Source organism: Micropterus salmoides, unplaced genomic scaffold (assembly GCF_014851395.1).
Source record: "Micropterus salmoides isolate LMB-PRFRI ecotype aquatic unplaced genomic scaffold, ASM1485139v1 Ms_hic_scaffold_12, whole genome shotgun sequence".
Classification (NCBI taxonomy): domain Eukaryota; kingdom Metazoa; phylum Chordata; class Actinopteri; order Centrarchiformes; family Centrarchidae; genus Micropterus; species Micropterus salmoides.
In genome coordinates, this window is record NW_024040263.1 from 26,441,996 (window position 1) to 26,469,509 (window position 27,514).

At 41.2% G+C, this 27,514-nt stretch overlaps 2 protein-coding genes across 2 annotated transcripts; both read left to right on the top strand.

Annotated features, from left to right (window-relative positions):
• The first annotated feature begins 9,634 nt into the window (after positions 1–9,634).
• Positions 9,635–12,269, top strand: hmx1 (H6 family homeobox 1). Its single transcript, XM_038712694.1, has 2 exons — positions 9,635–9,999; positions 11,363–12,269. Exons 1-2 carry the CDS (start codon positions 9,705–9,707, stop codon positions 11,974–11,976), a joined length of 909 nt encoding a protein of 302 aa, XP_038568622.1. The 5' UTR covers positions 9,635–9,704; the 3' UTR covers positions 11,977–12,269.
• Positions 12,270–13,835: 1,566 nt separating this feature from the next.
• Positions 13,836–15,532, top strand: hmx4 (H6 family homeobox 4). The gene is made up of 2 exons (XM_038712695.1): positions 13,836–14,172; positions 14,332–15,532. The coding sequence occupies exons 1-2, from the start codon at positions 13,950–13,952 to the stop codon at positions 14,904–14,906; spliced, it is 798 nt and encodes a 265-aa protein (XP_038568623.1). The 5' UTR covers positions 13,836–13,949; the 3' UTR covers positions 14,907–15,532.
• The last annotated feature ends 11,982 nt before the right edge of the window (positions 15,533–27,514 follow it).

The following is a 27,514-nucleotide window of genomic DNA, read 5'->3' on the forward strand; positions in this document are numbered from 1 at the left end:
CCTGCCTTTTCTTCACTCTTTTCGTCGACTCTCCCTTGTTTCTCCTCTTCTGCTGCCTTCTTTAATATCTGAGACTTTGAAATCTGTATTTTCTTTGATCCTCTCTGCATGTCAGTGCTACCTGGACTCCATATTTACTCTATAATAGTAAAGTAAAGGAATGCAAGTTAATAATCATTTTGCCATTATGTTGCTCTTACATACCCCAAGAATGCCATCTAAAATGTTTCAAAAGAACAAGGATGGTGAAAGTAAAGTGTGTGTGTGTGTGTGTGGGGGGGGGGGGTGTTCATAGGAGAGATACCTTTCTTATGGTTAGTTTGCCTAAGACACCAACATTAGACTGCCAAAGTCTATAGTCATAAGTGAAATCTTAAATTTTAACATCAAACATACAAGATCATTGTAGACATTGTAGACAGTGTCAATTACACTGGGGACGCTGGGGACATGTCCCCACCACATTTTGAAATGGCTGATTTTGTCCACATCACTGTAAGCATTTGTTAAAAATGTTCTGAAAAATAACTTGCACCAAGAAATATTAACTAGCAAATGGAAATGATTTGAGAAAGGTTTATTTGCACAATAAGAAAACATGCAATATAGTTTTCCCTCATATTAAAAAAGACATTTCCACTCTGAGCCCTTATGTCCACACCACTTTTCAACACAAAGTGACGCCCTTGATTGTAGATATTTTAAAAATCTAATAATAATACTTCAAGTTGACTTAACATGCGTGTTTTACCTAAAACATAAAACAGGTTAAGTACAAGATATTACTGTCTCAATAATGATGCAGAGTAGACCAGAAATTGACTTGCCACTCTTTCTTAATTTATAAATTTAGCAATTTATTTTCTTTTTTATATCCAAATAAACAAATAAGCAAAACACCTGAGAATATTGTTTCATTAAGACACAGGCCATCATCATGTTCACACTGTAGGCTACATAGACACATTCACCAGAGTAAAACTCTTTTGGGAGTTACTGCTTAACATACTTAGTTATTAAGAGCTTCCTCCTGTGTTTAATTTAGCTTGGACCTCGACAGCGTCTGCAGCAAAAGTTCGACTCAAATAAAATTAAGCCAAGTCAAATAGAAAGAAACACATAAACAATTGACAGCACTGACAGTGCCAAACAAGAGAGGGGGACATACATGTAATCACTGCACACAGCACAGTAGAAAATGTGAAAACGCATGTATTCCATGTTTTTTGCATGAAAAAAAATCCATTCCAAATGTATAGAAAGTGACCATGTTAGAAGAAGAGAGTAAGAAGGTAATCATCTAATTTGTTTGCTTTAGCAACATCACATCTGACAAACAGAAATACTATCGAATTTTTGTTGCAAATTTTAGATACTAGGCTATGTGTTAATGAAACAAATCCTCAACCGGCCCGGTAAAACGCACGTTTTCCAATGAGTTACAAGAAATTACAAATATGCTTCTCTTTGATAACTAGGTGTCACACAATTAACAATTCAGTGAATTGTCAGACTCTGCTGATGCACATTCAGTAGTGAGACACAGACGGTCTATTATTTTACCTGCATGTGGCCGTGTGAGGTTGCACAAAGCGGCAAGGTACAGTGGACTAGAACTCTCTTTGATAAAGGAAGTTATTTAAACAGTGTGGTAATCACCTGACAGCCTCTCCCACCATCCTTATTTACTCCGCTCGAGCTAATTGAATCCCAGAGCGCGGAGCGGGCGTAGCTCGCGCGCTCGACCCCTTACCCTCTCCGTGCGCTTCTGGTGCCCTCCTCTTCTTTCTCACGCGATCGTTAAATGTGATAGGCGCTCATCTGAGCATGAGAGGAGTGCAGAGAGAGACGGTCTATTGGTTCGCGGACCCTTTTATAGCTGAAGTACCTCCAATTCCTATACTAAACCCCATTTAGTACAATTGTTAAACATACCACCAGGTGAAATACTGCAAGCTGCTTGAGGGCACGAGACTGAAAAAATAGCCTTGACAGATTGGGGAAATCACATGATCTGCCTTAATGGACCCGACTTTTTTTTTATGGTTTAAACTAAATGAGGAAATTTGTAATTGTGGTCAACCTAATATGCCGCTAATCTGATTTCTAACGAATGGCTAATTGGCTAACAGGAGGTCATTAAAGTTTGAGTGTGGGAAACAACACCAATCGTTTTTCTCTTTTATGAGGATTCATTCAAAACCGCAAGCTGATAGCCTTTTGGTATGTGGATTAAACGAGGGCAAAAAAACAAACTAACCACGACATTGGCCTCAATTAGGCTACTGTAAACACTTCATGGAGAAGGACCGCAACTCCCAGGTTCTTTGGACTTAGAAAGTAGGCCTACCAGTAGCCTGGTGATATTTTCCAGCTGTAAATTAGTTTCAGTCGTCCAGTGAGAGAGATTTCAGAGCAATACAGGACAATTAACAGAACTCTAACAGGATTAGACCACTTTCCAAAAAATGTGTTCAAAGCAGTTGGCCTATATGGTGACTTGCGCTAAAATACAGTCTGATAGAACACCTGATAGTGTAACTCGAGTTCTCTTTTTCTATCTGCCATGTGACCAGCTTTCTGTCTGATTGAACACTATATGGGCAGGTCTTTGCTCCTTACGCACACGGATCTATTTTGCCATAAGCTTATTACGGAAGATTAACAAGTCCCCCACCGCCTGTTTTCAAGTATGGTATGAAATTATGAAGAAATATTACACCTCACTTAGGAGGCATTAGCATGTCCTTCCACACAGGCAATAGACAGAGAGAGAGAAAGACAGAGAGAGGAAATTCTCAAGATTCACTTTCGTTTTAGACATTTCAGTTCATATCAACTCATTTGCATTGTCACTAAAGAAAATATGAATTTGAAATACCAAAGGAAAAAAGCAGCTCTGATACTTAAAAGTAAGTTTGTGGTGACCATTTTTAATTATTCATTATTTTCCCTTTGCTTTTCGTTGCCCTTATTTTAAGGCAGTCTCTGGAAAGGGACTGGGAACTTTTCAGGAACGGAGGCCTGGATTTGAGCACAGGGTCTGCCGAGGGGGAAAGGTCCCCGCTTTTCAGCCCCTTTGTACTGGGCTGACGAGTACATCCTGACAGGGGTTAACGTACCGTAAAGAGGTTAAACAAACGGACATTCCCGTTAGAAATCCTTCGGACACATATGGCCTTATAAGTGGAGAAATTGGCAGTGGTGGTGTCGTCGGGTTGGGATGGAGCAGAACTCGCCTGACACATGTTAAAACTTCACCACCTTTTTATAGACCTTTTTTTTGTTATTTGTTTTGGTAATAAATTCAATAAGCCTACAGTGACAATAAGCTGATATTAATTGTATTAATAGGGTCTTTTTATGAGAAAACAAATACTGCAGGTTTATAATTTCCACTGGATTTTTGATACCAGATGATATTCCTTAATTAGGACATTTTTATATTCATTTATTTTCATTTAACCTGACAGGTTTTTATGTAAACAGAATTTAAACCACAGCCAAATGTTTGATAAAGTGCTTAACTTGCACATGCACGAATGTAAAATAATTATGATAGGTTTAACAATATTCCATTAAGTGAGTAAGTGGTATTAATGTTAGATCAGTCTGCTTCATCTTACACATTTTGCTGGTGATATGCATTGGTAATATGTTACTGTGTGCTGCAGAATTTTTAAACGCTTAATCAGTTTTGTCAGACAGTGCAAGGAAGAAGTTTGACTCTTCACTGCACAAATCAGAATTCTGCAGTGAGTCAGGTGCAGCAACCATTTCCTTCCCATAAAACCCATTTGGAGATCATTTGATGTGATGTGCTGATGTCATTGCCTATCAATGTAATCCAATCTGTGGGGAATAAAAGGACCTGTGGTTATAATCCTTGGATGTGAAAATTTGCCCGGAGATAAAAAAGGTCTGACCTTTCCAATTTTTAGATGTTAAAATTAGAGGTATTGTACCATGTATAAAACAAACTATTCTTCAAATGAGTGTCCCACTGACACAAATCCATGAGGCAGAAAGATCAAGAAACTAGGTTGAAGCAGGCTCTGAATGCATTCTTAATAGTGAAATAGATAAACATGCACATCAAAGGCAGGGCGAACAAGGAAAGTGGCATTGTAAGCATTTCGGTTGTTTCTTTGTGTTTGTTTCCAAGAACATTAAGTAAAACGTTTATCTTATGAAAGAGAACAATGAGCCCGAGGTGTAAGGCACTTGTGTAAAGTGCTTTTGGATACAACGTGAATATGAATGTCCTGAGTTGGGAGTAAAAATCCCTAAACCCCCTGAAACCCCTCAAAAATCTCTTTCAAGCATTCCTCATTGTGCGGCTTGAGCTGATATGGAGCTAAAAATGCCTTGCTAAGGTCTGGCATTCATAGGCTGTATGCTGTTGACTTGCACTGAGAGGAAAGAGAACGACAGAGATTATGGGCAATTAAAGCCCACTTTATGCTGGTCTGCTGGCGTCACAAAGTCTGGCCAAGAATGCTCACCTCGGCTAATACTATCAATGAGAACAAACTCTGCAGCATCAACTTATTATGTACAGTTAATTATTAATGCCAGAGCTAGCACGGTCTGGATAAGCTGGCTTGCCAGTTAAGGAAAGCAAGTATGCAAAGAGATTTTGTTAGAATGCTGAATACTTAAATACTGCAAGATCCTATTTAGTGGGAACAGATGAAAAGATTTCTTCATTCTTTGGTCAAACAGGCTGAAAAAGTAAATATTTACAAAGTGGACAATCACATTTTGTTATGTTTACACAGAGATAGAGAATACAATTTGGCTTTTATTACATTCTGAATGAGTGACATGATCTGCTTTGCTCAGCTTCCAACATGCAGTCAGCTTGCCAGCAGAATGTTGTCTGAAAGTAACAACTGAACGTCTGAAATAACTGCTGGCTGCTTTCTCACCAGCATGGTGCAAGCTGGTTTCTGCAAAACTGCTCCGATAATGGATCACTATTGGAAATTGATGTCACATATGAACCTAAGGTGCATTGCACTCTGTTAACCATCAGAGGGCCCCCAAGACAAGTGACCATTAATAGGTAGTAGCTCTCTGATCTGTGTGAATGTAGGTCTCAGTGGTGCAATGTTGCCAGCTTCATTAATGCTTCGGTGCATTTTATTTGTTTGTGCCCCAATACTCTCATGGCAGAAGTAAACAAATATATATATATATATATATATATATATATATATATATATATATATATATATAATATAAATGTCTGTGTTTACTGTATTTTATATTCATATATCTGTGTCAGTGTGTGCCTCAAATACAAGTCAGCTGAGGTCACTATACTTCACTGAGTCACTATGAAGAAGTCTTAATGTAAAGAGAGCTGTGAATTGCCCCAGAGGAGATACATGCCTTCCTGTCTCTGCCTGCCTGTCCCACTGCCTCCAGTGTTATGAACTAGGTCAAACTGTCGCCACTTTCATTGACTGTAAACCCTTACTGAGAGTGGCAGACTCCAGAGCCATTAATATCACACTTGAAGGAGTAATGGCTGTTTTAAAACCATGATCAGACCAGAGTAATTTCACAATTAAAAACAGGAGACTGTAGATATCAAATGTCTGCGTTATTTGATGCAAGAATGTAATGTTTTTCAAATAAAATACTGTCATCAGAAATGTAGACTTAAAATACACTATTTTCACTTCTTTTTTTTTTAAATAAAAGATCATCTGTATCTGAAAAGAATTTAATGGTAATGATTGTGGCTGCCAACAAGAGTACTGGAAAGTGTTTTATGTTGTTATTGTAAAAAAAATTCAAAGCATACAATGTGTGTTATGTTCAGTCAATTTGCTTTACGAAACCATGCAATTTAGCCTCACCGCCACCCCACAGATGACTTCTGTTTTTCTCTTGGATGATAATAAACTGCAACACAGTGTTTCGCCGCTTACAGGCCTGGCTGCACCAAGGGCTGGAAAACACTTACTGCCGCCAACTGGAGAAACACGCTCAATTTGATGCAGCTGTCTCCTGCAGCACATGCCGATGATGTGATTTTGTGTGGTGAAACCATATTTCAGAGCTGTGGTGGCATGGAGGGGGCCCCGTGGCTATGGAGCAGGCCAGCGGGCCATATAAAGCAAAGGGCATGCCAGGCTGGATAAGGATCAGAGGAGGATGAGAGAGACGATAGAGAAAAGTGAGAGAGGGGCCTCTGGGTCTGGGCTGTCGGGCCCCAGAGCAGGGGGTGCTGGCTAGGGTGCCACATCGTTCAGACGGCCTGGTGTACACATAGAAACCTGATCTAATGTGGAGTTTAGCGCACGCAAACATATCTTTCTTTTTAAAGAAACACCATAAAGAGCTACATAAAACACAAGCTTGCGTACAGCTTTATGGAAGTAAACATAATAGTGATGATGGTGATAAACGGTGTTGGAAAGTACCTGCACATAAAGTGCTGTACTTGTGTACAATTTTAAAGTATTTGTACTTGAGTATTTCCGTTTTATGCTACTTATACTTTTAATCCATTACATTTCAGAGCGAAATATGGTAGGCTACTTTTTACTCCACAACACTCATCTGACAGCTATAGCTAGTTACTTTAAAGACTGATATTTTCAATCGAAAACACCAGCCTATATAAGACACTGTTACCAGAGATTAAAGACATTTCCCCTCTAAACTACTCACGTGGTTTAATTTATTGTCTCAAAGAGGCCTAAAGAGGGAAAAACATCCACCATTGCACAAAAACAGCAAAGATTAGTAAAAAGTCCAAAAAATTAATACACATTTGCGTTGTGGAACTCTTTTTATTTATACCTCTACCATAAATCATTTCATGACCCCCCAGATTCATCTTGTGACCCTTTGGAGGGTGCCTGACCCCTAAGTTGGGAGTCACTGGACTCAACTACTGGACTGTATTTAAAGCAGTTAAAACTAGCTCCACCTCCACCAGGTACAACAGTACCTGCTGGACTAAAGTTGATGCTTTATTACTAATGTACTTATTAAATCAATTATGTTATGTAATCTTATATTAGTCCCAGGAGCCACTTGTCTGTAGAATGAGCACTTTTTCTTTTGATAGTTTAACAACATTTTGTTGATAATGCTTTTGTACTTTACTAAGGAAGGATCCAAATCTGGTGATAATTGAGAAATGTAGTAGAATGATGATGATGCTGTGTGCTGAAGAAAGAAACATGACTGTTAGTGAATGTATTTTATAGCCTATCGCATCAATTTTGCTCTGTGCCAACTCTTCTTACTGAGCAAAGATATCATCATATGATCAGGAGGTGTTTATTTATATACCTACCATATGGAAAAATGTATTATTTATACCATCAATTCATAACAAAAGTTATCTCCCTGCACGTACAGCGGGAGCAGGTCTAGACCATTGGTTTTTATTAATTTTAGCCAACTTCTACATTATATTATCTGCTAACAATAAATCAGAAAAGCTATAATTTTGCTGAAAATGAACATGTACTGTTGTGATATTTATTCCCAAGATTGTCTTCAATTATGGTAGACAACACCGTGATCTTGGGATTGTTTGTCAATTATTATCAGCTATAGCCTAAAATACTTTGTCATTTGGCTATATTGTTTCACATTTATTGACTTCGTTTCATTAGGATATATTTGTACAGAAGCTCTAAAATACATTGGCTATATGTACACGAAGACACACCCAGGTGGGTTTTTCCTGTAGCTATATAGAGAGTTAATCATATAATTATTGAAAGTTATATGGCAAATAAAAATAAACAGCAATACATAAAATGTTATTGCTAATTGTAAAAATGTCTAGTCATTAAATTACCTTCCTCGCAACGCTTGCGGGAGAAAAGCTGCTTTTTGGCCCCGTGGGGAAGACAGCGAGACACAAACAGAATTAAAGGCACATCAGCCAACGCGATATTAAGACTCTTTATTGAGAGGGATATTACAAGACAGGTGCAAGATCAGCTCCTCAACACACGGCTCATGTTACTGTTGTCTGCGCTGAGTGTTAGGCTGAAGAGCAACATTACCGCTGATCCTCTGTCAAAGGGTAAGCCTAGCTGGGGGGGGGGGGGGGGGGGGGGGACGGGACAGAGTTAAAGGTCAGCGCCGCTGACTCCATTGAGGGAAATAAAAAGCTCAAATGTCTTGCCATTTCAACGGAAAGGGTAAAGACGCCTGTCAGCACTCATTCAAATGTTTCAGATGATCTTATAGTGATAAGTTTATCTTAATCTGTCCGACGAGGGCTGCATTCGCTAGAAACATATTGGGCTACTCTTAATCAGTGAACTGTTTTGTGTTTGCACATTATGTGCGACCCGAAATATCTGGAAACCGGCTACTTTTAATGTAAAACTTTCACTCTTATTTTCTTTCTTTTCTTAATGAAGCTGGGGATCCACTGTAAGTGAATTGATCTGGATGTTTGTAGGCTACTGCTTTTTAAGGAGGTTATTTGCTGCTTTGAGGCGAACTAAAGGCCTGTTCAAAGCCAAATGGAAATATCAGCTTTAATATTTTTTAAACAAAAAACATGACAAAACGAAGGTCTGATCTGCAAAACCCCGGTTCTTATTAGTGTGCGCTACATCATGAAATTATAAAGCAGAAAATTACCTAAAATAATTAGGAAAAATAACTAGACCACTACAACTGTATTGACCATTAGTCCTACATAATTTTGCCAATCAACTCTCTTCATAAAAGGACAACATGTGTAGTTAAACTTCAGTAGTGGTCAGATGCAGACAAACAGGCCTATCATCAAGGGCATTTGAGCCATTACGCAAAGTTTTGACGACCTTTGACAGCAGCCGCATCTCCAAGAAGCAGCATTTCACGTGCCATTGCAAAGCCATGCATGGTTCAGTACGCACATGCGTTCAAAAACCATAAACTCTGAGGTCGATAACATCCTGCCACAATCAACCACCACTGAAATATTGTTATATAGGCCAACTGTACATGAGAAATGTACATAATGAGCAACGGAAATGTCGCAGTCTTCCAGATGCTGTCAAAGGTTATCTAAACTTAGCATAATAGCGTAAAGGCTGTTAACGCAGGTTGCCTTGGTTTTTGCTGCATTCTCAAAATGGATTAAAGGCACAAGTAGGCTACTTCAACGCGCACACACACGCCCTTAAATTGACAGGCTCCACGCTGTCGTTCCCTGCCAGTTAATAGCTGAATGTGAGCCTTCCTTTGTCAGAGTGGACCGGGGGTAGGGGGGGTTCGACCCCGATGATGTCTGCTGTCATGGCGGATGCTTATTTTGATTTGCACCATAATTGACCCAAATAAAGAGTGCTGTACCACGAAAAGAGGTTTTCTCCTGGCTGCATGGCTTCGAGGGGACGGGCCTGCACGTGAACACACACACACCCACAGACAGAGAGAGTAGCAGCAGCGGCTGACGCAGGGAGACAGTAATTCTCCTTTCCTTGGAAAACCCCATTTGCTATTGTGCTCGTCCAATCGCTGGATGCCATCGGTTCGTTAAGCGCTTCACTGTACTACTGCTTCCGTCTCACTGTCTCCCTCTCCTCCCGTTGGCACAGAGGAGATTCCCGTCCTGTCTCTGCCATGACTCCTTATCCGATCATAGCGCAAAACCATCTATGCTTAAAATGACTACTTGGATCAGCTCGGTTTTTGCGTAAAAAGCACCGTCAAATCGGGAAAACATGCAGGAGAAGCTAACGGACAACCAGATTCCCACTTCATCAAGGGCGTCGTCGTTTTTTATCGAGAACTTACTGGGCAAAGGGCGGAATGGGCAGGAGTCGATGTCGGCCAACAAACGTGGGGAGGCTGGTGTTGAGACGGTCTCCACCGGCCGAGTCCTCAAATCACAACAAGCTGACACGAGCGCTCCAGCGCCCGATGGCTCCAGCTCCACAGCTCGGTCCCCGTACAGAGACTTGCAGTGGTACCGTGAGGGGACTGCCTTAAACTTTAGAGCTATGGAAATACCACAGAGTGAGTACAGAACAGCTTTTATGCGTCCTCCAAATAGATGATTATTTAGCCTACCTGAGGCGCAAAACGATGTCATGCAATAAATGAGTACTATCGGTGGGCATTTTGTGCACATAAGGCATAGTTTGTTACAGTTATTGCTGCAACGTTAGCAGGGTGTAATAGACCGGCAGTTTACCACACTATTGGCTTATATTAATTCATACAAAAATAACTCCTAACTGAATTTCACGGAGTATCAAAATGACATCATGACTTAAAGTTAAAAAAGAACAGCAGGTGCTTATTGCTTTGACGCCGTCAGGTCGTTTATATATAAGTGTAAATGTATTAGGTTTGCTTTATTAGAAGCATATGGAGTTAAAGCCAGCCTGGAAAGTCGCATGTTTCTTCTTGCTCCATTAAATAAAACTAACAAAGTCAGGGCGAGTCGAGTGTGGAGCCTATACTGTTGCAGCCGTGGCTCTTTTACCGTTTACCCACTAGATAATCAAGTTTTCCAAACTCATTTAAAAGCTGCCGTACACTTGGTTTGTAATGACTGTTAACATTCAGCAAATCTTTTATGGAACTCGGAGATGGCATCAATCTGTAAACGATGTGTAAGACACACTGTTTTTCATGTCTGACCACCATAAGCGCATTTCATCCGCTACTGTACAGAACCAGGATATTTCATGGTTGCTTGCCATCAAGAGATCCGTATCCCAATCAAAAAATTACGCACATTGATTACGCACAAATGCCCAGTACCCAAAACAGAAGCGCAGTAACCCTGAACGTCAACATGACGCTTTTACGCACATCAATTTGTGCCACTGGCACGCATCCTCACATCAAAACAAAGTGCCCCTCCATTTGGTGTGTGTACAGTCAAATACTTCAATTGTAAAATTCCAACATCACAATCCTTGTGTTCACAAGTGAAGCTCCTGGTCGACGACAATGCCTACACAATAAATCCTATTAACTTGTTGGATGTTTTGATTAGACCGTGCAAAGACCTTGATTGCCTTGGGGAGACTCGTATATTTATTGTACTCTTATCTGTATTACAATCGCCTGACACAATTTCCTCACGTGGATCATGTGTTATGCAATCCAATCAAAACGCCTCAGCTTTGCCCATGCGCACCCTGTGATAACGAAAAACATAGGCCTAAGACTATTTTAAATAGCATTTAAATCAAAGTTCATTTAAATAATCGTAATATTTCGTGAAACATAACGTATATTCTCTTCCAACTTGTTTTCGTCATTTTCCTTTGATACAATTTATTAATTATATCAATGTATTTATTACTTTTATTCCATTTTTCTCGGTCTGCTTAAAAAGTCAGTCATGCTCTTGTTCTCCTTTCAGGTCCAAGAGAAAATCTAAGTTCAGACGACCACTGCTGCTCCATGTCGACCAGTGACAGATGCTCCCCCGCCGTTTCGGAGCCGATAACGGAGGGCAGCGACGAAACCGATAGGAAAACAGGCGACAGCAACCTGACAGACGACAACGAGGACGCGCAGAACGGGTTTGATGCACCGTCAGGGCAGGACGCATCCTCGGACCTGAGCTCCAACCGGAAGAAAAAGACTCGGACCGTGTTCAGCCGCAGTCAGGTGTTTCAGCTGGAGTCCACCTTCGACGTGAAACGGTACCTGAGCAGCTCGGAGAGAGCGGGGCTGGCAGCGTCTCTCCACCTGACAGAGACTCAGGTCAAAATCTGGTTCCAGAACCGGAGGAATAAATGGAAGAGACAGCTGGCGGCGGACCTTGAGGCTGCACACATCCCACACTCGACCCAGCGCATTGTCAGGGTCCCCATTCTGTATCACGAAGGACCCGCCTCTACTGCGGCGCTGGGTTTCAACCTGAACGGACATCCAGTTTCTTCACCTGTCGCGGGCTTCTCCAACTACCCTCTGTCTTCGTTCGCTCACTCCATGAGCCTTTTAAGGTCGCAGATGACGGGCTTGGTGTAAAGACTGCTGAATACTGATATATATAAATAAAAACCCTGTTAATCGTGCAATAACCCACAATGCCGCAGAAAATTGTTGACTGCATCCAAAGAGCCGCAGAGGCCGTGATAATAACATAGTAATGAATCATCTTTACATGTCTGTTCATATGCCTCTACATGAGCCTGTGCTCCTGTCACAGAATAGACTATAACAGCCACGCATGGCAAGGCCGGAGCTGTTCATGTACTGTACTGTAGGCCTATGTTTGAATACACACATATTTTTGCAAACTTTTATATTTAAAGCCACACATCTTTCCAACTTTGTCACTTTTTTCACATGATAGATAAATAAATAAAAATCAAGCACAAAATGTTTTTTTTTTTTTGTGGCTTTTCTGTTGTTTATAAATAGCCCACTCACTGAAGACAAATGAGCTTTCCTGTCTGTCAATCATAAACGTGCAGGGAAACACCGAGAAGTGTTTACAGGGAATGAAGTGAGGCCACATGTGCTGTGACACAAGGACAGAACAAAGCTTTGAGCAGGAATTTGCGTCTTTTCGGGAATGACAAAGTTAACATTTTACACACATGTTGAAGTTTCTGCTACAAGTAGAACTCTGTTATGACTATTCATGCTCTTCTCTCCGACGTCCACAACAGCTGAGCAACTATATAGTTGATAAAATAATCTATGTAAGAACATAAGATATTTTAGACAAAAATTATGTTATTATTTTTTTTAAAAATCACTATACAGAAATTCACTGGACAGGCAAATAGGCCCATTTCAGCCTTATTTAATCAATTACCTTTTTTAACAAATACTTAGCAGACAGCAAGTTGTGTCCTCAATTTTAGAGGAAGTTAAGAATCTAACTAAGTCAAAAGGCCACATGTAACAAAGAGCTGTTCATGAGTCCTCTGAATGCATGCATAACATTTTTTGTCATGCAAAATTCAGAGTTTCTAACTTGTTGTGGATTTTAAAGAGGATATATTACATTTATTCATTTGGCAGACGCTTTTATCCAAAGCGACTTAAATTTGAGGAACAACATACAAGCATCAACAAAGCATCAATACAGCACATTAAAACATAGGAAAAGGTTAACACATAAGAAGTGGCTAAAAATAAAATAATATCGTATAAAATTGTTTTAATAAGATCACGAGGTAAGACTGATCAGACTTACCTCATGATCTTATTAAAACAACACATTGCTTTAACTGAGAAAAAAAACGCAGCATATGACTTACTATGTATGGACTATGTATATACAGTAAACAATCCCATAAAAGAAACGATCGTTTTATGAATGCCACATGGTAGAAATGTGGGAAAAAAGCAGCTATTTTTGTTAGTCTGTTTATACTATTCTATTTTTACACCCTATACTGAAAACCCAGCAACACCTATAACTAAAAATACTACTCCAATTGAAAATCAGAATGTGCTTTTGAGAAGTACTGTGCAACAATTACACAGATGTGCACACAATGAAATTTCACTAGGCAAATAATTCCAAACAATCCGATTTACTTTCAGGCTGCACATCAGTTGACAAACGTTTTTTCTCCAAGTTTGGGACACATTCAATTGTTGACGGTCTCGTCGCGCAAAAACAGTATGGTGTTAAATAACAATTAAACTATTCTTGCAGCATAGAGGAGATAAATAGGGGAGTGGGGGTGAGTGGAGGAGAGAAAGGGCACCACAACAGTCTCTTGCCCTCCCTACTCCTCCCGTCCCCACTCTGTCATTGGCCCGTTCTGCGCGCTCCTCTGGACCAATCAGCGACGACAACGCGCGCTCCATTCGGTGTGTGCAGAAACGGTGCAGGCAGAGCATCGCCAGCCCAGCAGTCTGCTCAGTGGCTGCTGCTATGGTGCGCGGAGCATCGAGACGTTAGTGGTCAGATTGCCTTCCCGGGTTAGACTGAGTAGAGTCGCGGAAGTAAACAAAAAAGGACTCAAGCATTGGAGAATATGAACAAAGTGGACGCGCCATGTCGACCCGCCGCCTCTCTGAAATTCACTATTGACAACATCCTCAATCTGAAAACAAGCGGGAGGAACTGTGACAGCTGTCTCCCCATCGGACTGCAGAATGACTCGGCCACCGCGATGCGTAAAGACGGTTTCGAGAGCCCCCACGAGGAGCACATAGCCCAGCAGAAGCAGGGCCCGGAGAGCAAGCTTAACGAAAGTGGTAAGAGGGTTTTGGTATATTTTGTAGCTGTAGGCTGTATAGATAGATATTATGTCATCTCTATTCACAAATACGCACGCCTTGTCAGAAGATCTTACAGTTTCAGGTCAGTTGAGACTGAACCACATCGGGTTAAACGACGTGTCATTTTGTTCGCAGAGTTGATCACATACTGTAACGGAGCAACGGAATCGGTCATCATCAGCCGCGGAGACCTGAAGAAGGCAACAGAGGTGCGCTTCGAGAGTGGGGACAGCAGCTGCGACGACAGCAGCTCCACCACCACGGCCACGGACCTCCACAAAGGAGGCAGCCCTGCCAAGAAGAGCAAAATGATAACGAAAAAGAAAACGCGCACAATTTTTTCCAAGAGACAGATTTTCCAGTTGGAGTCTACCTTCGACATGAAACGCTATCTGAGCAGCGCAGAGCGTGCCTGCCTCGCCAGTTCCCTCCAGCTCACGGAAACCCAGGTAAAAATATGGTTTCAGAATCGCAGGAATAAATTGAAACGGCAAATTTCGACCGAAATCGACGGACCTGTTACCGATTTCCCCGAGACTGGAAAGCCCGTGGTGATGGGGCAACTCCCGGCCTTGTACAAAGAGAGCAATCTGCTGGGGAGATGCCTTCTGCCCATGCCCCTGCCCGTTGTATACCCAGGGAGTAGCACGCCATACCTCTGCTTCTCAAACGCCAGCAAGTACTTCAGCCTGTATGACGGAGACGTATGATGGTTTCATTTAATTCCCCACCCAGTGAAAGAGACACTTTTTGGTGGTCTGATGCTAACTTTAAAGCATTTATGGCGTTGAGATGGTGGGCCGGTCCTGCGGCCTTACTGTTTATGAAGACTGCAAGTACAATGACAGAGGTGTAGTTACATATCACTTAAAAATAAGCTGATTCGGTATTTATTTTTCAGTAATATGGGTTTTGTATCCGACACTAGACGTGCTAGAGTTACACAGTTTTTAGGAAATAGCAGGCGTGGCTAATGATAGCCTGAGGGAGGCCTAAAACAGTATACATCCCAACATTTCATCGTTTACATGACATTATTATTATTATTCTTGTTATCATCTTCAACAACAGCATTTCCAGCAGCCTAAGCCACCAAAGAAATTACTATAGCTTAGCTATTTGCATGCATTTCCTGTATCATAATGAGTTTTGAATTACTGAAATTATCTATGTATTTAAATGAATGTAATTAACATTTTATTCTATGTTTCAGGCATGTCTATTTTTCTGAGTATCCTACTATTCTTACTTTATTCCACATTTGCCTATAGGCTCATTACACCATTTACTGAAACTGTAATTAAAACATGTTCATTCAAGAAATATTTTTACACAATTGATTCAGTATTTTGAATTCAAGTTTTTGTGTTTCAGACAGGTTCATTACTACATGAAATTGCAGATAATGAGGATACAATGTACAATGTTCAGTCAGTGTATTAATACAGTCAGTAGTTTTCACAGGCCTACCTTTGTAATTTCAGCATAAAGTGTCACATGGATTTTATAAAGAACATGATAAAATGTATTGAAATCCCTGAACTGCTATCATATCAAAAGATGTAAAATCTTAAATCAAAGCCAGTGAAGGCCCTTTGATGGAAATCTTGCTAATCCAATAGACTTGCTTGTAGACACACACTCCTATTTTCTTTTCTGCATATACTCCGGACTCAACATGTTTTAATCACAGCATGTACTGTATTTTAAGTTGGGAGCAAAGCAGTTTTTATAAATGGTATAAAGTATGGATATATTCGGCATTGCTTATAAAATGCATTACTAACAGCTTGATATTAAATATTTAATATAATATATTTTAGAAGAAGGAACAAGACCATATAAAAGGTAATGATGGCAGTAACTTTGGGGGGGAAAAATAACAAAATGGTGATTGGTCAGTATCAATGTCAAAATATTAACCTGCAACTGGTCATATAACTGCCATGTTTGGAATATAAACTACACATTATGGTATACCAGATTGGCTGATTGAATATGATTTGAGACTGATGCTCCTCCCTGAAAAACTAAAAATATTTGGTAAAATACTGATCCACTACCATACATGTAGGTCAATACGGCGGACACATTTCTTGCATGCAGGAAGTAACTGACAGGAGATAAGACGTATCCCCATCTCAGTGTGAAAGGTTATGGATATACCCAGAATATTCATACAAACTACACAACATGGAGAGAAATATGAGACTCGTTTTGTTCCCTGTTAAGAAACTTTTAGGAAAAATAGTGATCCGCTCAGGAAGTGTAAAAGCAGACAGGAGGTGAGGCTTCTCCCTTCCAAAGGTTCTGTGCGAGACAGCGTCTAGGTCCTCCAGCTCGCTTCCTGAACAGAGGCCACTCTGCCATCGTACCACAGCCACAGACCAATATAACAGCAGCCTCAGCATAATTTAAAGTGTACACAATGGAGTGCTCCCACATGTGAAGCCAAAGAGAACAGTCTAGGAATAAAAGCGTAAAAGTCAGAAACCAACAATGACAGCTGGATATAACCAGGAGGAATCAGTCTGTTTCAACTGTGATAATACTGAAAGTCAAAGTAATGAGTGCCAGTTTTGAAATCAAGATATATTTCTGTAACTGGTGATATAATTTAGGATATCCAGGATTTATCTATGCATTATAGTAAACCAAATAGGCAGCATGTCTAATTTTGCTTCTCTTTGAACATTTCAGCACCAAATATTAAATTTTTCAGTGCATTTTTAACTAAACTCCTTAAAGTGCTTGTGATTGTTTAAGGAGACTCACAATTCTGACCTTTAAAATATCTCAAATGATTGTGACAGTCTGAAAAGCTTCAGTGTAAAGTTGCGATGTTTGGAACCTCATGACTTTCCAAATATAAAATAATAATTTGATATTTTATTGATCCCTGCAGGGTATTGGTTTTCCCCTCACCCTCCTCGTGCCTCAAATTTTAATGTCTTTGACTTGAACAACAGGATTTGTTAGTAGCGCAGAACTAAACTGGATCCAACTTGTGGTTTGAACCAAAATCTAAAATGATCCTACATGAACTGTCAAAGGACAGACATATGAATCATGCTTTTTTTCCACTTAAGAAAATCCATTTGCTGCAATGACTGAGTTGAAAGACTGTTGACCTTATCAGTGCCGCCCTTTATCCCCCAGTGCACTTTGCCATAACACTTACCCTTCACAATTTAATTAATGTAAACCTAAATCATACAACTTTAACTCCACAGGTATTATATATTTCTGATGTAAAAAGGATTTGCCTTCATAAACTCGGACGCTATTTGATCATACCGATCCCTGCAACAAATAATAAAGAAATCTCTAAGGCATATGCATGCATCATTATGTGTGTGATTCCAAGACACTGTGTTTGTGTGTGTGTGTGCATCTTTTCACCAAAGAAGAGAGGCTTGTTATGTCCGGCAGGCTGTCTCATGTTTCAGAGCTACTAGAGTCATAATACTGCTCAGTACCCACAATCCCTGGCGGCTCAGATGTGACGGTAGACAAGATGTAAGGTGTGGCCAAATGGTATATTATTAAGGTTTTAGTTGTATTTAATGGAGACATAAATTGAAGATCATACTATCTCAAAGGCACTACAGCTGGATCTTTGGACTGCACAGAATGAAGGTAAAACTAATTTTATGATAAAGTTTTACTATTATGAATGACCTTACTATAGTTCATGTCAGACATACAGTACATGCACTAATTCACCTCAATGCTTGTTATAAGAAATGCTAATTGTTTCTACCAGAGGGCTCTTTTCATTTTGTCACCCCATCCTTCTTTCCCATTCTTACTGTGCTTGCCTCCCGCGTCTTGCCTTGTCATGGCTCATCACTGTAGTCTGTGCACTGAAGCCCGGCTGTGAGCGATTATAAAGCACTGAGAAGGAAAGTGTGTAACAAAGAGAGGGGGAGAGAGGGAGGAGGGTTCGGTCAGAACCAGTTGATGAGTGTGTGTTTGTGTTGGAAAAACTACGATCACGTTTGTATTACTGCATGGGTCTGCGCCTCTCTATAGCCGGGGTCTGGCTGGTCAGCTGGTTCTGTTCCTGTTGGTTGAAGAGGGACTGTGTGTGTGTGTGTGTGTGTGCGCGCGCGCACCATACGCCTGTGTAAAACTTTCTGACAGCTCATTTCTGCATGACTAGCTGGTACCGCTCTCTCAATTCACTTGTTACTTCAACCTGTGTTGACCTCTCCCAGTCATCTGACAAAGGTCAAAGCCCAAGTCAATGGGAAAGTTGGTCCCCGAACATGTTTCTACGACTTGAAAACACAGGAAACCGTCACCAAAAAACTTCAAATGGAGGATTTCAGATCGCTCCATTTTAGGCTCCATAGCCCATTGGCATATGTATCTGTCAGACATATTTGTCTATACGGTGAAAAAACATTTGCAATTAGTTGAGGAAAGATTCATATAAACCAGAGCTCTCAGTTAAAAAAAATGCATCAACAATGTTGGTCATTCTGATAAAACAAGACACATTCAAAAACATAATGTGTAAGAATATTTCTCTCCAGCATCAGCCCAGTCAAGGATTCCCCCGGGGTGTCCAGATGCACTGGAACGCAACCTGAGACCAAAACTACATGACACAGCACATTGTAAAGTAAACAACAAGGCTATTAGTTAGAGGGGGAACCTGAGACAGGAGGTGTGTGTATGTGTGACACTTAAAGACTGTCTGATGGCCTTTTAATGTACTAATTTAGTCCCCCCTTTATATTTTGAAGGTCTGAGGAGAAGGTGGCCATGTGGCCGTTGGAATGACAGTAACAGAAGAGGCCATACTTTACTTATATCCTTAGAGAAACATAAACAAAACTAAGTTTGCAGTCTTGCTATGAACTCTGTGTAGTTTGCATGCTAACATGCTTACAATTATCATGCTAGCATGCTGATTTTTACCATTTTAGTTTAGAAAGTCAGCTGGTAACATCTGCTTATTACCATTAAACACTATGCACAGCATTGATGGGAATTTCATTAGTTTTTCTGGTAGTTCGTCACAACCCAAATTATCGGACAATCTGAAAGTCTTACCTGATGATGGCGTTAGATGAATATTAAGAGGCTCACCAAAGTCATTACAATTCATCCTGAGGGGGACATTAATGTATATCAAATTTGTTGGCAATGCAGTCCAATTGTCAAAATTAGAAAGTAGAGACGTCCGACTGCAATCCTGCCTATTTTCTTTCTTTCAAAAAACTACAAATGACAGGATACACAGCTTTGTGTCTTCGCATTGAAGAACTTCCGACCGACAACCAACATCATGTTTTAGCATCTCTGTGCGTGGCTGTGACAATAGTCGTTTCGGTCTGTGCCACTGTGCACATGATGTGTACCATTGTGCAACACATTGTGAATGTAAATTTGACCCGGAATCAGATAAGTGAGACTGATTGGCCAGCTAATTCCGGTCATCGGATGGTTGATCGGTGAATCTCTATTACAAATGGTGATGCTAGCAGAAAAGTCAGAGGTCAAACTCAGTTATTATGATTCATCTGGTAACAATGAATATCTGTACAATATTTCAACACCTTACAGGAGACATGCTATGTGCCAGCCTGCTTCAAAGCCTCCACCATCTTCCCTGTCCCCAAAAAAACAAGAACAACAGGACTAAATGACTACAGACCCATCGCCCTGACCTCTGTGTTTATGAAGGCTTTTGAGCACATTGTGTTGTTCCACCTGAAGTCCACTACAGACCCACTCTTGGACCTCCTGCAGTTTGTCTACAGAGCCAACAGATCTGTAGACAACGCAGTAAACATGGCCTTTCACTGCATCCTTCAGCACCTGGACTCCCCAGAAACCTAAGCCAGGATCCTGTATGTGGATTTCAGCTCTGCTTTCAACACCATCATCCCGGCTCTGCTGCAGAACAAGCTCTCCCAGCTGAGCATGCCTGACTCTGCCTGCAGATGAATCACAGACTTCCTGTCTTACAGGAAGCAACACGTGAAGCTGGGAAAACGTGTTTCTGACTCCAGGACTATCAGCACCGGCTCAAGTCAAGGCTGCGTCCTTTCTCCTCTGCTCTTCTCCCTGTACACCAACAGCTGCACCTCAAGCCACCAGACCATCAAGCTGCTCAAGTTTGCAGATGACACCACCCTCATTGTACTCATCTCTGGTGGGGATGAGCCTGCCTACAGGCGGGAAATTGACCATCTGGGGTCCTGGTGGAGCCAGAACAATCTTGAGCTCAACGCTCTGACGACAATGGAGATTGTTGTGAATTTTAGAAAGAGCGCAGCCCCACCCTCCCTATCATCCTGTGTTTTCCCATTCCGCTTCCTGGGCACCACCGTCTCCCAGGATCTCAAGTGGATCTCACCTCCCTCACCAAAAAAGGCCAGCAGAGGATGTACTTCCTGCAGCAGCTGAAAAAGTTCATCCTCACCTTCTCCATCACCACCTGGTACACAGCTGCCACTACCAGGGACAATGGCAGGCCGCAGCATATTATTCTCTCCACTGAGAAGGTGATTCGGTGCAACCTTCCATCCCTCCAGGACCTGTACACCTCCAGTACTCTGAGGCGAGCAGGAAAGATTGTGGCCGACCCCTCCCACCCTAAACACAATCTGTTTCAGACACTCTCCTCTGGTAGGAGGCTGCGGTCCATCAGGACCAAAACCTCTTGGCACAAGAACACTTTCTTTCCATCTGCAGCGGACCTCCTCAACAAGGCCCGGGTCCCCCACTGTCACTGATTCTCATGCCCCCCACCACCACACCTGACCCTACACGTTTACAACTACACTCAACTTTAAATTATGTACATTGCACTAATTCTTTAGTTTGGACCAAAGTGGTGACTGACCAACAGACCACAGATCACATCACAGATGTGTGTATTTAGATGTTTGAGATGCAGTGTTTGATTAATTCAAATCAGTGCAGAGATGTCTTTTTAAACAACTTCAGAACACCATTATCACATCATACTCAAACTGCACATACAGTATCTCACAAAGGTGAGTACACCCCTCAGATTTTAGGAAATATTTGATTATATCTTTTCATGTGACAACACCGAAGAAATGGCACTTTCCTACAATGTAGGACTGTACAGCTTGTATAACAGTGTAAATTTGCTGTCCCCTCAAAATAACACATCACACAACCATTATGTGGTTGTGTGACCACCTAACCCTTTATTACATAGTAAATATTTTGTGTGGCCACCATTATTTTCCGGCACTGTCTTAACCCTCTTGGTCATGAAGTTTACCAGAACTTCACAGGTTGCCACTGGAGTCCTCTTCCACTCCTCCATGAGGAAATCTCGGTGCTGGTAGATGTTAGAGAACTTGCATTTCTCCAGCTTCCGTTTGAGGATGCCCCACAGATGCTCAATAGAGTTTAGGTCTGGAGACATGTTTGGCCAGTCCATCACCTTTACCCTCAGCTTCTTTAGCAAGGCAGTGGTCGTCTTGGAAGTGTGTTTGGGGTCGTTGTCACAATGGAATACTGCCCTTTGGCCCCGTCTCCGAAGGGAGGGGATCATGCTCTGCTTCAGTATGTCACATGACATGTTGGCATTCATCAATCAATCAAACTTTATTTCTAAAGCACATTTAAAACAACCAGGTTGACCAAAGTGCTGTACATTGATATGAAACAATAAATAGACAAAATACAACATACAGTTCTCATGCCAGATTAAAAGCCAAGGAATAAAAATGTGTTTTAAGTCGCGATTTAAAAACCGGAAGGATTGGGGCCAGTCTGACATGAAAAGGCAATTCATTCTACAGTCTCGGGGCTGCGACTGAGAAAGCTCGATCCCCCCTGCTCGAGCCGTGTTTTAGGGACAACGAGAAGAGACTGGTTCGCAGACCTTAATGACCTTGAAGGAACATGTGGCTTCAACAGATCAGTGATATAGGCTTGAGCTAGTCCATGAAGGGCTTTAAAAACAACAGACAATAGAATCTTAAAATCAATCCTAAAATTAACCGGGAGCCAGTGAAGAGAGGCAAGGTTACGAGTTCCAGTAAGGAGACGAGAATTTTGAACCAGTTGTAGTCGAGAGAGGGAGGCCTGGTTAACACCTACATACAGAGCATTGCAATAGTCAAGGTGTGTTGTGATAAATGCATGTATAACCCTCTCAAAGTCAAGATTTATTCATGGGTCCCTCAATGAACTGTAGCTCCCCAGTGCCGGTGGCACTCATGCAGCCCCAGACCATGACACTCCCACAACCGTGCTTGACTGTAGGCAAGACACACTTGTCTTTGTACTCCTCACCTGGTTGCTGCCACACATGGTTGACACTATCTGAAACCAAGTAAGTGGTCTCATCAGACCACAGGACATGGTTCCAGTAATCCATGTCATTAGTCTACTTGTCTTCAGCAAACTGTTTCTGTGCATCATCTTTAGAAGAAGCTTCCTTCTGGGACGACAGCCATGCAGACCAATTTGATGCAGTTTGCGGTGTATGATCTGAGCACTGACAGGCTGACTCCCCACCCCTTCAACCTCTGCAGCAATGCTGGCAGCACTCATACATCTATTTCCCAAAGACCACCTCTGGATATGACGCTGAGCATGTGCACTCAACTTCTTCTGTTCTGACTGGAACCTGTCCTGTTGAACCACTGTATGGTCTTGGCCACCGTGCAGCAGCTCAGTTTCAGGTTCTTGGCAATCTTCTTATAACCTAGGCCAAATTTATGTGGTGCAACCATTCTTTTTTTCAGATCCTCAGAGAGTTCTTTTCCATGAGGTGCCATGTTGAACTTCCAGTGACCATTGTGAGGGAGTGTGAGATCGATAACACCAAATTTAACCCCCCCATTCACACCTGAAACCTTGTAACACTAATGAGTCACATGACACCGGGGATGGAAAATGCCTAAGTGGGCCCAATTTGGACATTTTCACTTTAGTGGTGAACTCACTTTTGTTGCCAGCGGTTTAGAAATTAATGGTTGTGTGATGTGTTAGTTCGAGGGGACAGCAAATTTACAAGCTGTACACTCACTACTTTACATTGTAACAAAGTGTCATTTCTTCAGTGTTGTCACAAAAGATATAATGAAATATTTACAATAATGTGTAGGGTGGATTCACTTACAGTATGTGAGATACTGTATCGCCATATCAACAATGTCATCTAAAAAATAACTTTTGTTTTAGTGTAAATTCAGTTTTATCTCTAGTGCACTAACCACCTATCTAAGTTATGATCATCTAAAACAACCTATATTTGTGTATCTTACTTCATAATAACACATTTTGGATATACAAGATGTTCATGTAGAGCTACATTAATGTGAACATTTTTTTAAAGAAGTTTTACTAACAATAAAAGTATTTTCATTTTGGTTTAGAAAACAAAGCCCAACAATAATAATAAAAAATGTAGCTGCATCAAATCTATGTAAACTAATATAATTCATATAATTATTTTTTCCTAATATCTTTGTCAGATGCGCACACACACACACACACACACACACACACACACACACACACACACACACACACACACACACACACACACACACACAAACAGTGAATCAATTAAAGAGCATCGTCTCACGCCCTCCCTCACGTCCTGTCCCCTCAGACACCCATGTCAGGATAATGTGCCATTAATCTACCACTGAAAACACATTATTGGCCAATCAATAGATAAGATGGAGGGATAAAGCAGAGGAAAGAAGAGAAGGAAGGAGGAGAAGGACAGGAGGCAGTGGAGGGATGCTCTAAGTCTGGGGGGAGGCGTTTGAACAAGGGGGGAGCACACTTATCCATAACACCAGAGAATGAGCTCCAGTATTTGCAGACATGGAATACTCAATGTGGTTTCATGCTGACAGTCAATAAACGTCCATTAACAACAGATACAAATGTAAGAGTGTCCTAACTTTTTCTACCCCCACCCCCCCCACCCCCCATCGCCCAATACTTTAAACCAGCACCATCTTCCTCTGTCCTCCACAAACCTACATGATTTACAGTTTGCTTGCATTTAATTTAAATGCTTTAATCCTTGTTTTATCACTGTGGTTGAATTAAAGGTTCTGATGTTACTATGATTTTCCATGTTGTTGGTCCTGAGACACTTAACTGCCGCTTAGCAACATCACATCCCATTCACAGTGAATTATGAGATTTTGTTGGGTCAACAGCAATGAATGAATGCAATGTCATTGGTGACATAGCAGTATGACACATATGCACACTAACATTTGTTGTATATTCAACAGCCCTCGTGTCTTTCCAGTCCTTTCAACATGCACACACACTATTGGACAGATTGTTTCTGTGACATTGAACACACTTAAGTCCCCACACACAGAATCACAGGGATGGCCACATACACCTTCAACCAGAAAGGCTCACCCAACCTTCCTATGCACACCTTGACTGCTGTGTACCACGGGATGCGGTCATCCAGATCTAAGCAGAGTAGAACATGTACTGTGTGTGTAGCAGAGCTGACCTGCATGTATAAATCGTTAGATGACAAACACTAACACCCAGGAGACTAGACAGACACTGGCCTCCTGCCATTTACAGCTTCATTGCATGCTGCTGAAGAAATATCTGCATTGAAACCCAGTCTCCAAACCAAGTTTTGTTCCAGTACTGTTGCAAGTGATCCAATTAAGGCCTACACAATTTAATATAGTCCTGTCCATCATGATGATCTCAATCGGTAACAGCTTGGACAAAAAACTGGGGTCACAGGGTATGTGAGGTCTGGACTGGAAAACACCGGGATATATCACTTCATTGTATCTGAGACTTATCTACTACTGCCTATGCCTCACAAGAAAGATAGGTTTCTAGTTCAGCTTTCTAGCACAGACATCATGGTTTATTTCAACTACTGACACAATGCTTCAGCTTCAACACTAACTACTATGGCATGTACATTAGCCCTATACTGTTGATACTGCACTATTTAGGAAGTAAGAATTGCAACCGTTGAACAGTAACTGTAACAGTAAATGATTTTTAAAAGTGAATAAACAAGCACTTGTTTTTAATAAGAAGGAAGACTGCGTTACTGCACTACTGTGTTCTCAGTTAGATGGACAACTCTTCCAGCAGAATGAGCCAAGACATTCAGCCAGTAGTATTGTTGTGGTACAGTGGGCTACCAACCGTGAAGCCTGGAGGATCAGTCTGACGTTCTGGCTAGTGGTGTTGCTGACCAGGCGGCTAGCTGGTGTGCAGGATTCAAAGATAAATGAAAGAAACAACCAATGCCCACAACATGCGAAATAAAAATGGTGGGTTATTACGGATAGATATTAGTAGTACAGATAGAATGCATATATTTTTTTCAAACGCTAATAAAAAGCTAATCTCTAGGGCTTGAGATTGACAAAAACCTAATTATCGTCGTATCTAAAAATGGTATTGGCATATTACACTGAATGATAACATTTGTGTCATTCAGAGGCAGCAACACTACATGGGCTTGACTAACTGTGGCAAACTGGGATAAACTAGCTAGTATGCTGATTGACAACAACTAGTGCACTGCCAAAGCGTTGTTGGTTAAACTCACGCTCTAGATTTTCTGTTCCGCATGTGCAAGTAGAAGACATAAATAAACTATTTTGACAGTAATTGTTTGGGTCACAGGGTGTACTGAACCTGAAGTCGCATACCAAATCAAGAGTCTTGCACTGAACGGTTTGAGACAAATAAATATACCTATATACCCCCTACAAAACAGCATGTGAAAAGGTGAAAAAGAGGGTAGATAACTTTGACTGTATAAAGAAACTTAAACATCACCAGGGAAATCTTTCAATCATCAATTTTTTATTGAACATGACAGTACTTTGATAAGAAGACACTGGAAATCTTGTACAACAAGACAACTGAATTCATATTTACGCACGTTTTTTTGTATTTTATGCCAGATATATTGTGTTTGCTATCACACTCGTGATAACTCTCAGTTACTTCCCCACAAAAACACACAACAAACACACCTATTAGCCCTGAAGTGAGCAGATCTCTGGAGGATTGTGCTCCCCTCTGGCCAGTTCAGGGGAGGCTCTAAGTGCTCTGTAATAGCCAGCAATCAGCACAGATGGATAGAAACCAACGTCTCGCCCTAAGGAAAGAAATATAAATAAATAAGATGAATAAATAAAAGCCCTGTGTCCTCACAACCACGTACCGCATTGGGCATGTGTTTTATAATGAATATAGATTGAGAGGTTGAAATATTTATGGTCCTGGGGTGGGGTGAGGTGGGTGGGGAGCTAATGGTGTGAAATCGCATCCCAAGTGGATGGAAATGAAAAAGGAAAATTCCTCTTGGTCCGGAAGCTTCCAAGCAGGAATTTGTGATGCCTCAACTTGGATTCTGTAGATTAGAATGATATCTATTTTTCTAGTGTCACAAAGAACATCTCAGCTGAAGTACCACTGGAGAACCATAATCTTTTTTAAGAAGAAGAAGATACTTTATTGTCACATACACATACATGTAGCAAAATTCATTCTCTGCATTTAACCCATCCCTCGAGGGAACAGTTGGCTCGCCACTGTGCAGGCACTCCAGATCTTTATCAGTGCCCGGTCAATTGCACTGACCTAAAACAGAATCTGTTCTTGCTATAAACAAAATCTGCATTTGTAAGGACTTCCTCATAATACCTGTGTGATATCATAAAGCAGCATTGCTCTGATCAGCCTTTACAAAATGTCTATTACCACTTGGTTTCCCCTGAAATGCCCTATACGCCCACATTACCTAATTTGCTTGTTTGAAGGCTACACCTAACAGCCATAAATAGTTAAAGCCCTCCATTGGTCAGTGGAGAGGTGTCTGGGGACACTGACTAACTAAGAACAGCCCAGGGGCCAGATGAAGAATAACTGAGTAGACTGCTGCAGAGAGAGAACATATTGTCCCTGACAAGAACAAACATTAGACTGATAAACAAGTGGCTCGGGGTGAGCAAGCGTTTTAGGGAAGCATGAGAGAGAGAGAGAGAGAGAGAGAGCAAACTGTAAGCGGTATGAGAGAGTCAGAATAGATGAGCTGAGATGAGCGCAGACTACAAAAATAGTCGCACAAAGGCCTCAGGGGAGCTCTGAGATTCACCGTTTTGTCTTATACATCATTACCTGGGATCAGCCTCAAGATGTTTTGTGTTGGTGTGTTTGTATACATTCAGAGGTGTGTGTGTGTGTGTGTCGTCTATTATTTGTGATGTTATGTATACATGTAGGCATGAAACTAGATAACATTTATTTGCTTTAATTCAGCCTCGATGGAACTGTGAAA